At 46.0% G+C, this 12,783-nt stretch overlaps 1 protein-coding gene across 1 annotated transcript in view; it reads right to left on the bottom strand.

Moving 5' to 3' along the window:
* glis1b (GLIS family zinc finger 1b) overlaps window positions 1-12,783 on the bottom strand; it is a 75,513-nt gene that overhangs the window by 2,594 nt on the left and 60,136 nt on the right. Inside the window, exons 6-8 of the mRNA XM_086115119.1 lie at window positions 10,778-10,919; window positions 4,703-4,871; window positions 23-168 (exon numbers count right to left, since the gene is read on the bottom strand). Coding sequence (XP_085971245.1) covers window positions 23-168; window positions 4,703-4,871; window positions 10,778-10,919 — 457 coding nt within the window. The remainder of the gene's footprint in view (window positions 1-22; window positions 169-4,702; window positions 4,872-10,777; window positions 10,920-12,783) is intronic.

Genomic DNA, 12,783 nt, shown 5'->3' with positions numbered 1-12,783 from the left:
CAAAAGTCCTCATTGGCCTTACCGTTGTTGGGGGTCTGATGGTGGTGATAGTGAGAGAAGGGCTTGTGCTGGGCTTGGACGTGATGCTTCTCCAATGCGGGAGGGGGCGGAGGGGGAGGGGGGGTGCCTGTTCCCTTCATCCCCGGAGAGAGGAGTGGACCCGACACCCTGGAGAAGACACACACACACACACACACACACACACACACACACACACAGATGTTGTCTTCCAATCTCAATCCATCATCTCAGGACTTGAATCGAGTCAAAGGCGTGATGACATCCCAAGCGGACCTCCGCGCCTGCTCGCTCACCGCCGAGGAGGAGACGTGTGGAAACTTGGGGCCTCCCCACAAATACGGACTGTGCTATAAAGTCAACAAACACTCGACCGAGTTTGCATTTCAGAGAAATGTCTCGAGATGTGCGTTAAGTGCTGTCATGGAAGACTGCAAATATTGGAATATTAGAGCTTTTAAAAAGCGGCAATATCTGGTTTTTTTTAAAACATTAACACCTTCCAACATACGATAAAGATATTGACATTAAGAGCTTAATGCTGACCGACAATGCAAAACGCCATAGATGGGCTAACCAATATTGTAGTTAGTCGCAGGGTTAGATTCCTTTCAGCAACACATATTTGAACAAAAACGGTGTAGCAACACATGTCGACAGTTAATGTCAGAATACTCAAGGACATATATTCTTTATCCATTACTGGAAGCACCTGGCGTCTATTATTTACAAACAGAATGAAAAGTTGCATTGTATCTCCCCGCCCCCAAGTCCCGCCCCCGCTTCTTGTTTGAAAAAAAAAAAAAATCACAGATGGAATATCCCATTTCCGTCCATCCTGCTTCTCGGACACCCAGGCAGCTGATTCCAGCAGGGCTACGCGCCAGCCGGCCACACCTCGCGGCGCGTCTCGGGTGAGCTTGTGCAGAAGCGCCCGGGGCCCACACGACACCGAGCGAGTCTGCACTGCGTCACCGGCCGGTCGACACGCACGCTTTCGTTGAAAAACACACCAAATGGTGTTTATCCAAGCCGTAACTGTAAAGTATTTACCGCAAAGGGAATATGAAAGTAGCTGAATGACATCATGCTTTTTCTATTGGAGGCAGTCAAACCAAGGAATGTCATGCTTGTTTATTTTTATTTTTAGGCAGTGTAAATGGGATTTTTGACATCGGAAAACAGCGACCCAACTGTGTGTGTGTGTGTGTGTGTGTGTGTATATATATATATATATATATATTCCAATTTTGCTTGTAAACGAAGGTAGCAGCGAAGGCCTTGCTTGTCGTGACCGCCCGCCACTTGCAGTAGTTTTACACTGTAACTGCCTTTAATAAAATGCAGCTGGCAAGTCGACTCCCCTTAACTATTCAACAGCTCCTTAGCGTGTGCAGATAAGGAATGCAGCGCATAAATTGCTGCTGCTGCTGAAGAAGCACATGCTTGGCAGACGCGACGACGCTGCTGCCGGACACGGCCAAGGAGGTCAAGGGGGCGGGGGGTGGGTGGTTCTGGCCGGCCCAGATCGGACCTCCTCTGACGGTCCTCGGTCGATTGGCAAAAAAAGGCCGAACGCTGCAGGACTCATGGAAATGAAAATTCACTTGAGTTTTTAACAATTGAAAATAAAAACGTTCAATGAATTTAGGAAGGTCTTTGGAGGACTTGCAAAAAACTGAAACCTGCCCTCCGCCAGGATGACAAGATAAGGCAAGTCAGACTTGGGCCGTGTTGACAAGTCACCGTGCAGCCGGGGGGGGCGTTGCCCTGACGAGGCAACTTTTAGAGTTTTGAAATAAAGGTTTCCAAGTAGGAATTCTGGCAGGGGTTGAGATTTCAAAGTCGGGTTTAGGACAAGGTGAGGGGGTTTTAGTTGGGTTCCAATACAGGAATAGGGGTTTACGGTGCTTGTATTAGGGTTTAAACTTGGGGTTTGAAGCCAAGGAGAGGCGCGAGGTTTCTCCTTCACAGTCGGCGTCTCTTAATGGAGTGGCGTTTGCCACTCAAATTCAATTAGCCCGCGTCCATCACGGCAGCTGCGCAATCTAAACGCCCGGCGCTAATATTTGCACAGGGGCTCTAATATCAATACGCGGCCGTCAACGGCAACATTCAGCCGCCGATAGAGCTCCACACAGCATTTACACCCGACATGTTGGAAGATGAGCGGCGGGCGGCAAAGTGACAAAGTGCGGCGATTGTAAATGGTCCGCTTGAGTCCGGGGGGCGGGGGGGGGGGGGCGGTGGGGGTAAACACATTTAAGCGAGGAGGTTAACCACATTAGACAGTTTTCTGTACAATTTAGGTTACTTTTGACCCTGCAGTTTTATGAGCATAACCCCCCCCCCCCCCCAAAAAAAGCGACTTGGCTATTGATTCCTCGTAATCGGCGATACTTTGTAAACTGTGTATTGTGTCGAACCCCTTAAACCCAATAGACAAAAACTTCATAGTGGCAGTGAAATGTTAAAGAAGGTGTCAAGAATTCAAAGTAGGGTTTCAAGCCAGGGTTAAGGTTTGAAAATAGGGTTTAAAGACAGAATTTGGGTTTCAAATTATGATTTAGACTCTGGGTTGAGTTAATATATTTATATATTTAAAAAATTGCTTTTCAATCCTCGATGAGGGTATCAAATGCGGGGTAAGGTTTCAAATTACGGTTCTGAAGAAGAGTTTCAGTAAAGGCTCAAAAAATTACGGTTTCAAGACAGATTGTGGTGTCAAATTAGGGTTTCAAGACAGTGTTATGTTTTTATTCAAATCACCTGAACTCTTAGGAATCATTCTCACCGACTCACACACACACACACACACACACACACACACACACACACACACACACACACACACACACACACACACACACACGCACACACACACACACACACACACACGCACACACACACACACACACACACACACACGCACGCACACACACAAAAACATGTGCAAACGAAACAAGACAATCAATCACAAGGCCTGTAGAATCTGCGCTAAGAAATGTCAATAATCGTGTCTGACGTGGAAGGCGTCCCGCTAACCCCATCCGTGATGACCCCAAACGTTGCTGCTTCTTTCTTCCCGGACGCAGCAAATGAGGCGCAAATAACACGTTGGTACAAACTCATTGCACAATCTGCTTTTTTTTTTTTTTTTTTTTTTTGGGCTCTGCATCCCGAGCGCGTGCCGAGTCGCCGTCCTCGCAAGGGGATTCTGGTCCTGATGTAAGGGCGTTTAGCAAAACCGTACCCCCCCCCCCACCCCCCACCCCAGGCTTTGACAGTTTGCTCTCATTAACACGTGAAACCCTTCCAGCAAGGAGAGGTTTGCTCATCGCTTCGAGGCTGTTGGAGGAACATTGCGAATGCCGGTTGGGTGCCAGAAAAAGAGCAAGTGACGTGTCACGACGAACTCGCCGTGACCAGCGCGGCCCCTCGTCCCCGTCAGGGGGGGAGGGGGGCAAACAAGCGGACTCGTTTCCAGGAAGAAGAGCCAAATAGGTTTGTGTCAGCGGGGCCGAGAAGTTCATCCTCCAAACGGGATCGCCCTTGCCTTCCCGCCGGGAATGAGGATGAGAAATCGGCAGAAAACAAAGCGGGAGGCTCTGCGGGACAAAGTTGTGACCTTGATAATATTATCGGTGTGATTCATTTATTTGTCGAGTCCACGGAGATTCTCTTGTACGATCCCGAAGATGCTCTCGCTACGGTCGGCCGGGCTTGAATCACAATGCTACGTGCTCACTAAATGAGCAGAAAAAAAAAATCCTTCCTGTCATTGTCCACGTGGTCGACAAGCTCACATATTTTTCTCGCTGGCAGTTCATTTGAAAGAAGACGGTGCGCAAGCATGACTAGTATGCAATCAATGGCACCTTTAGTATGAAAAAAAGGGGGGCGACTAAGGTATGCCCTCGTAGGTGGGCAAGGAGTGCCTCAGTCGCCGTCGAGCTCTCAAGACGTCTATTGAACGGGACAAGCAGCTTGAGGACACTCACAAGGAGTTGCAGTCGGCTACATCTCATGCAACCTGACTCCGGTTTATGACATCAGTCCCAGCAACTAGGCCATGCCCCTTGAAGGCACGCCGCTAACACACCCATTTTTTTCTTGTCTAACATGTGCCTTGGCGCAATGTATGTTGGGAAACACCGGTCCAAACAAACATTGTAATCCACCATTTCTTTTGTCCCTTTGGGGGGGGGGGGGCTAGGTGTCCCAATATTTTTGCAGGACGCTGTCTTTTTTTTTTTTTTAAATGCGCTTTTGCAATAGCTCACATGAAATCAAGAGGTTTCATGTTCACGGAGTGTTTTCGCTCTCTCATCTCGTGGCTACATCACGTCGTCCTGCGGCCAGTGCGCGGACGTTTTGTTAATGAGGAACGTTTGCGATGCCTGTCGGCCCACATCGGCCGCCTAAAGTCAGCCATCGGGTACTGATTTTTCCACCCCGTCCAGGTCGTTGAAATTCATCTTTTTCAACGGCATTTATCAAATCTGAAATTTGCAGTTACAGAGAGCATGAGCTTACGCCTACGACACACGTGTGAGGAAATGCGGAAAATAAATTGCAGGGGTGAGAATCAGTTCCTGGATGGTGAGATTTTCCCTAAATGACTGTCCCCCTGCCCCCCCAAAAATCCTCAAACAGACGAATACACGTGGTCCGCGATACTCACCCGTCCCTGTTGCCCTCCATGGGCGACAGATGACGCGGGCTGTTGAGGTCCGGGTCCAGGCAGTGCTGTCGTGAGGGCAGCTCGGCGGCGGTCGCGCTGGCGGCGGCGGCGGGGGTGGCGAGGAGCTCGGCGGAGGCGCTGTGGTGGTGGGGGCCGCCGGGGTACAAGCCTTGAAAGACAAACACAGCTAATTGGTCAAACGTGCCAAACGTGCTGCAGGCTCCGCACTGCGTCCGTCGTGTCTTTTTGGCGCATTCAGACGACCTCTGATGCCAAACTGGCCTTTTGTTTTGACAACCTCGATCCAATCACATGAAAAGTTCTTTTTTTGTGCATTTTGTAACTGAAAGGTTGTTGTTTTTTTTTTTGCGCGCCGCCACGGGGGCCGTGCTTTCAGCTGCTTGTCGTTATTGTGCATAATGAACTAAAAAGTTACATGTGCTCCTCCGACCGGCAGAAACATTTGAAAGGAAGAGGAAGCGGTTAGAGGCTTGCCTTTGTTATTCATCTGCATCATCTCAACGGGCAGATCGTTGTTTCGCAATCTCTATCGAGCCAACAACGCACATAAGATGAAAAGTCAAATCGTCCCAAGTCGCTTTTGAGCATTGTCAGAAAATGAGACCCCAAAAAAATATATTCAACTGAACTGAGAGAGTCCATTTGGCTTGATTCAAACATTGTGGATCACCTCGATTGAGATGACTGACAACCTACACAGACCAAAATATTTTTTTAAAACCCCCAAATTTTTGTTGCTATTGTGACAGCAAATTAGAAATGACATCAGGAACGATCTGAGTTGGCGAACGACATTTTACATTCGAAACAATTCATTGCACAAAGCAAAAATGTCACCAAAAGCAGAAGACGGTCGAGCCTTCAGACACGAGCGTGGTCGCACGACGACTAAAACCACAAATCTCAAGGCGCCACTGAACATGGAGACAGTCACTCCTCAGTAAGTCGCAGTAATTGTAGTCGCTCTTTGCAGAGGATAAAGAATATGCACGTATGGTTTCATTAGCTTTCTTCATTGATTGTGAAACTATTTGTGGTTCCTTAAAGGGTTATAAAAAAATACAGATGCTATTCGTTAGCCTGTGTATGCTATTTTGCATTGCCTGTTAGCATTAAAAGCTGTTGGTTTCGTGTTTAGTTGAACGTTAAACTTCAATTAGGAGTTACGTTAAACAGCCTGAATCATCTTTTTGGGAAAAGACTCGTGGCAATCTGGGATCTCCCATTCACATGAGTTTCACGTTCCTCCAAACGGAATCATGTTCAAGAGCGAACGTGACTCACACTTCCAGTCAGAGCCGAGTTGCTTGAAGTCTGCCCGCCGTAACTGCGGCCAGGGCGAGACTTACGAGAAGCCCCCGTGAATTTTACCCGGCCTAATGGGTGCAATCTTTAAAGCAAGAGGAAGGACTTCATCATCGCTTTTATTTGGCTTTACGTGCTCCCGCTGCTATGGCTGCTTTGCCTCGCCATCCAAACCGTTTTGGACGGCGCCGCTAACCGTCGCACATCCTCTCGCGCTTCTTTCCAAAGTGGAACGAGTGATGAAATTGAGGCAATCACCGCCATTAAGTGTCGACGACGTTTGGCCGCTCTCGCGGCAGATGTTGGTGCTAAAGACCCTGTACTGTAAAAGTGAATTCAGAGATTTGTTTCGGAATACATTACACGTGTTTGAAGATAATTGCTGAAAACATGTAAGAGCTGAGAAGTGTGGATTAAAAAAAACAAGTCTACAAACCCCTGCTCAAAATACATTAGTTCAACACTGTTTCCCCAACACTAATGTGATCTATAACCTGTCCACAAAAGTATATATATATCAAAGATTTTAAAAATGTGGTTGCATAAGTGTGCACACCCTCTTATAACCGGGACTTGATGGTTCAGAATTACCCAATCACAGTCAAACCTGTGAAAAACGGGTTATCGTCGGTTGGGATTTTTTTATTTCAGTAAAATTTTTATTTCATTTTGTCTTTAGATTTTGAAATTCAGTTTTAATTCATTTTAGAGCAGGTTTTTCTTTTTTCAATTTTGTTTTTATTAGATTTAGTATTTATAATTTTTTTCAACATTCTAGTGGACTCTTCAAGTTTCTCTGGTTAAAGTTAGGCTGTTCTAGTAGGCTTTTCCTGACACTTTTTTGACCATAATTGCCAAACGCATGCAAAACGTGTTACAGTCAGGTTAGGGTTACGATATGTAGCATTTCCTCTTAATATGAGCGTGATCAGTGCTCCGACTTTTGACAGCCTTTTTTTGAAACACAAATGGTGCATCTTTACTTCCACTAAAGTACAGTCCGTGAGTACTTGTTACACCTGTGCCAGCTTGCAACACTTAAAGCCGACACGCACCTTCGCTGGCTCCTCGAGGGACTTTAGCGCAACATCCCAGAACAGAGAGGAGGGCCCTGGTGAAGAGCCAAAACTCAAAAGGTTCCTTTTGGACGTACAAAAGACATGTTGAGCGTACACACTTGTCAACGGTGCGCCGAGTTCCAGCAACAATAAGAAGGAGCACCGGGGATTCTGGATGGCGTACTGCCCTAAAAACAAGGACAGATGTATCCAGAAAGGCGGGAGGCCCGCAAGGGCATCGCTCTTTTGTCTTGAATATCTTCAAAATGCATTTATCTCCGTCCCACTCCAAAGTGGTGTGGACGCCCGCTGATGGAAAAATGGACGGGCCGCATGACGACGAATAAACGTTTCCTTGGCTCGCCTGTTGCCGAGCGCTCTTTGCATAACAAGACACATTGAAATGACGAAATACAAACAAAGGGGCTGGGTTGGCTGTCACCGGGAATGAAGGCTGAAATATCCAGAGTAAAAATATAAATAACCCTGAACGCACCCGCACTTTGGCCTTTTGAAACGCGTCGGGCTCACATTTTGTGTTTTCATTTCATATGGATGCAGCCAGAACGCCGCCATGACGTTCTGGCATCACGGTCACAGTTTAGCATCGTACAAAAATATGTACTGGCACCGAAACAAGTATTGGCACTGAAAAAGATTGCATTGAAAAATAAAATACAGACCAGGTGTCAAACGCAAAGCCCTACGGGTCAGATTTGATCCGGGTGTCAAAAACTTAGCCGCAAACGCTAGCTATTACAGTTCATGAAAATGAACAAAGTAACGAAAACTATATTAGAAAACTATTTGGAAAAAATATATACATATATTGAAAACGAAAAGTACACATTTTTACTCCAGCTCCCACTCGCAACATACGGTACGGGACAAGAGGTGTAATTACATCACATCCTAGCCACAAAGTTTGTAAACAAACACATTGCAGCTCAGCTTCTGGCTAGCATGCCCCCGTCAGAAGAGCAATGTATTCAAAAATGTGAGTAAAAATCAAAATCTTAACTTTTTTTTGGGCTTTCGCGGCCGGGGTGGGGTTTCAAACTAGGATTTCAAAAGATCTTTTCGAGTCAAAGTTACAGTTTCAAAATAGGGTTTCAAGCATGGGTTGGTGGTTCAAACAAGTGTTAAGGTTGCAAATCAGGGATTCAAGACAGTATGAGGGTTTCAAGGCAGGTTTGGGATTTTAAATAGAGGTTTCAATTATGGATTGAGGACTCAAGCAATGATTAGGCTTTTAAAAGTAAGGTTGTGGTTCCAAACAAGCATTAGAGTTTTGAGGAGGGTTTTCCATACAGATGTAGGGTTTCAAATTAGGTTTTGAAACTAGGGTTTCCAGAGAGAATGTGGATTTCACAATAAGGCTGAGGTTTAAAAACAGGGTTGAGATTTTGAGTTAGCGTTTGAAGCCGAGGTTAGGGATTCAGACAGGGGTTAAGGTTTGAAATTAGGAATTGAAACCCGAATTGTGGTTTCAAGCCAGTGGTAAGAGTTTCAAACAAGGGCTGCAGTTTTCAATATGGGGTTTGGGGATTCAAATTAGGGCATCAAATGAGGATTGGGGTTCCGGGCATGGGCAAGGGTTCCAAACAAGGCATTGGGTTTCAAAGTAGGACAAGACAGAGTTGGGGTCTCAAACCCAGGTTGGGGTTTATAGTCTTGTCCTCAAGGCAACACTCTCCAAAACCAGGACTTGCCTGAGACCAGAACTCACCAATTGGAGTCAAGAACACGATTTCGGGGGAAGACCGACCCCCACAGAAATCCATTTTAAAAACCACGACACGGTTGAGCCGTTTCTTCGCGGCTCCAAATCTCTTCGGGTGAAAGCAAAGCAACTAATGAGCGTGGTCGTGTTGACGGCAGCGCTTGGACGCACGCGCCGACCATCATCCACGTCAGTCACGCCGACACGGTTGTTCAACGAGCACCCGCGGAAGCTCCGGCACCTCATTTGCGATCCGGCTTTGGAATGAACGCCGCCTGAAACGCGGCCAGTCTCTTGCGGTCTTTACTACGAATTGCTCAACAGCGAAGAGGCTCCGACTACTCCCACTGTTGTTTTCTTTACAAAATGGGATTATTTCAGCAGTAGTGCTTGTTAAAAGATTGTTTCGTTTGGTTCAAGTTTTACGCTCTGGCATGTCAGATCTTCAGAACTGCAACAGATACAGACCAAAACATGCCCTGTAGCCAACTTTAAATCTATTTGTCAAGCAGAAAAACTATATTTTCCAGATATTGACTGATAGATCCCCCCCCCCCCCGAAATACTACAATTCTTTTAAAAAAGTAGGTGAATTAAAAATTTCCAGGCAACGAGCCTTTGATTAACATTTTAAGTTATGCAACTCAAGTAAAAATGTTTTTTATCAAATTTCACAGTGAAAGAATGACATATCGGATAGTTTTTGTTTGTTTTTTTTAAATTGCTGTCAAATGTCAGATCCAATGTGATCTGAGAGGTTGGTAAAAGTTAAAAAAACAGAATAGTGCACTTCCCAACTCAGTCAAATTCCCCAGCACACAATGGAATGGCTCCAGCTTGCACAGCAGACCTAAAAATAATTCCTGCGTTGAGCAGCGAGCGGCGCTTTTGACAATTGGCTTAAAATGATTTTGGCACACGCCAACTTGCTGACCATTTGTGTCCTGGCTCGCAGCTTGAGCTCGGCCATTGTTGACTGTCAACAGGTCCAATATAACAACGACGCCAGACTCCAAAAACAACTTTCCACTGGAAAACCTTCGTTTTCACGACTACAGTAAGTATGCGCTCAACTACTCGATCAATGTAATTTTAAATCAATATCAGTACAGTTTTACATTTCCCGCTCATGTCTGTGCCTGCTTGTGTGTAGGAGCCCTTCGAGTCCACACGAACCTCGTGACAACGAACGTGGAGGGACACAACGACTCGTTACAATGGTAGTTCGTTGTCACCATTTCCAATAAAATGGCAGCCAACTACGATGTCCAAAAAAAGCGTGAAACATGAACATGTATTGCAGTGTAAACATAGCGTTCGTACTTCGTCTCTGACATGAAATCAGCGAATGTTACTCGCCATAACGGCAATGGCTAGTGATGAAAAAAGCGGAAAGGGGCGTGGCCCGGACGGGGCGACCAATCACAACAAGTAAGACATCATACACGTCCAATCGCAGGGGTGTTTACAATCGGAAGATGGAAAGACCGATCGGGAGAGCTCGTGAAAACTCGACGATAAGGTACCTGACCCCCCCTACCTAAAATTTTCTCAACGGATTTAGACGATTCACAAAAATGATCAATTTAAGAAATAAAACGGCGAATTTCCGCGTATCCGCGGAAAATTGCCAACCCCGCCGTAGGCAACGGCCAGGGCCGCCGACGAAGCCAACTGTCATCAACTCAAGAAGTTTCGTCTGAAGGAACTCCGAGATGTCCATTTTGTTCATAAGCTAAGTCGCGGCGGCGGTTAACTTCCCGCGGTTCGTTGTCACAAAGGCCAATTGTGTGGGGAAGATATGGTCGTTAAAACCAAGTGAAATCGGGACTTTGAAATGTGAACGACATAGCAATGAAAACGTGTTTTTGGAGTCTGGCGACATCGAAACGAGGTTCGACTGTATCTACCGAGTCTTTTTGGCTAAATTACAGAGCGGGGTTAGGCGTCAACGTAGGAGGGTCCAACCTGAAAAAACGTCTTGGCTCAGCCCTGGAGCGCAGCCGTCCTTGCTGCTGTATAGAAGTTGAGTCTGACTGGAGGTCTGGAGGTGCTGCATGGACAGACAGTCGCCCAGCACTTCCTGCTCCAGGTGAGGACACGGACGGAGCTGAGAACGAGACACAAATCATCACAGGTGGCAACGTTGCTTTGGAGTGACTTTCTGTGGCGCCCCCTGGAGGGCACAGCGCCCTCATCTTTCATTTTCCGGATAAACTCTGCTTGTATTTAGAGTTTAAAAAAAAAAGTCCCAGGAAAAAAAATGAATACAAGGGAGCAGCGGGATGAGTGCAACAGCTGCCTTGCTTTGTATACGCAAGCGAGATCCACTGTTTAACATTGCGGTAATAAAAACAACGTATTTTCGGTACGGGGATGCTTCACTTTGTGTTTATCAGCCGCAAGCCTCCGAGGAAGACTTGAGAACGGCCCCAAATGTGCACTTGATTTGGGTTTCTTTCATGTGCGCTTCCACCTTCCATGTTGTTCTCATTGTCAGCGAGAGCTCACAAGCAAACAATCAGCCATTACTTTAAGCCAATACTATAAACAAATAATACTGCTCAAGTCTCGTGTGTGTGCCATAAAGCCCGCGTCGTTGGAAGCCGGCTAATAAAGCACACGATCACCGAGCTACGATGTAGTACGCTATGGGAGACCGTTCTCATGACAATGAAGCAGGATTTTCGACGTAACGTCATGTCGTTCGCACGAAGTAGATTTATCATTTATAAAACGTGGTGAAAGTCACTAATAAGCCATAACCATGTGCGGCGAGCCTAAATGCATCATATTCTAGTCTAAATTCAATAAATGCAACCTCTGAAGTTGATGTAGCAAAGACTCCGTAATTTCAACTAACAACCCAGGCTTAATTTAGACCCCCCCCCACATATATAAACTTAGATGTATCCCTTTAACAATACCTCCTAGACAAGAATTCCTACTTTCTTATTACCCTGGGCTGCGACGGCAAAAAATGCAAAACGATGAAGTCATACAAAGCGCCCGCTGTACATTTGTAACTTTTTACGCTGTCACACAAGTAAAAAAAAAAAAAAAAGTTCATCACTTTTGACCTTAAAACACAAAAAGAATGAGACATTTATCTGACTTTTTGATGTTATTTTTTATTTGTTTCGAATTATGTTGCCATGTTTTTTCTGAACGCACTTTAATGAGTTTCTGATGAAGCCGTGACAAATCCATTTTGCCGAATTTACATCAAAACCAGGGGAAAAGAGCACCAGTCTTGTTCCTGTTAAGTCGCTTAGCAACTAGCGAGAATGATGTCTTCCATTCTGCTGCCCAGCGTCGTAACAAACAGTTGGCAGGGCAAAAAAAAAAATTGTGGAAGTTAACATCCATGTTTTGGGAATGTGGAAGGAAGCCAGAGTACCCGGAATTCAAACTCGGAGCTGTGAGGAAGCCGTGCTAACCACAACTCGGATGTGCTGAAGTTTTTACTCTTTTTTTTTTTTCCTACTCGTGATGTTAACTTGAGCTGATATGTTTAAAATGAATCAAAGGTGGCACGGTCGTACTTGAAGTCAATCAGCAGGAATGCGGAACATGACAAGGTCAACTTCAGAGATGTTTTCATTCATCGTCCTCATTCCAAACCGCCCAATCAGGCGCATGCGTCAATCATCTTCTTATTGCCGAGAATTGCATTCAGCCTTTGTTCCAACTTGGTGGCTTCCCCCCCCCCCCCCCGACCCCCCTCTCCTAGCAATAACATACATACACAAAACCCTTCACAGTCATCGACTTTATCTCCCCACGCGCATCTTTTGACTACCACCCTCATCACAATACATTGACGACTCAATCGCCATCGTGTCGATTTCACTATGCAAATGGAGTAAACATGTACAGGGGCTGAGCAGCTCCTCCTGGGAAACCCTCCCTGAGAAACATTTATCACGCGTAATCCGCGCGGCGCTTTCCACCCAGCAGCAACACTCCAAAAA

This window comes from Hippocampus guttulatus, chromosome 7 (genome assembly GCF_054856545.1).
Source record: "Hippocampus guttulatus isolate MCC_2025c chromosome 7, RoL_Hgut_1.0, whole genome shotgun sequence".
In the NCBI taxonomy this organism is placed as follows: Eukaryota; Metazoa; Chordata; class Actinopteri; order Syngnathiformes; family Syngnathidae; genus Hippocampus; species Hippocampus guttulatus.
Note: the sequence above shows the minus strand (reverse complement) of the source record. Positions and strands in the feature narration are given on the sequence as shown.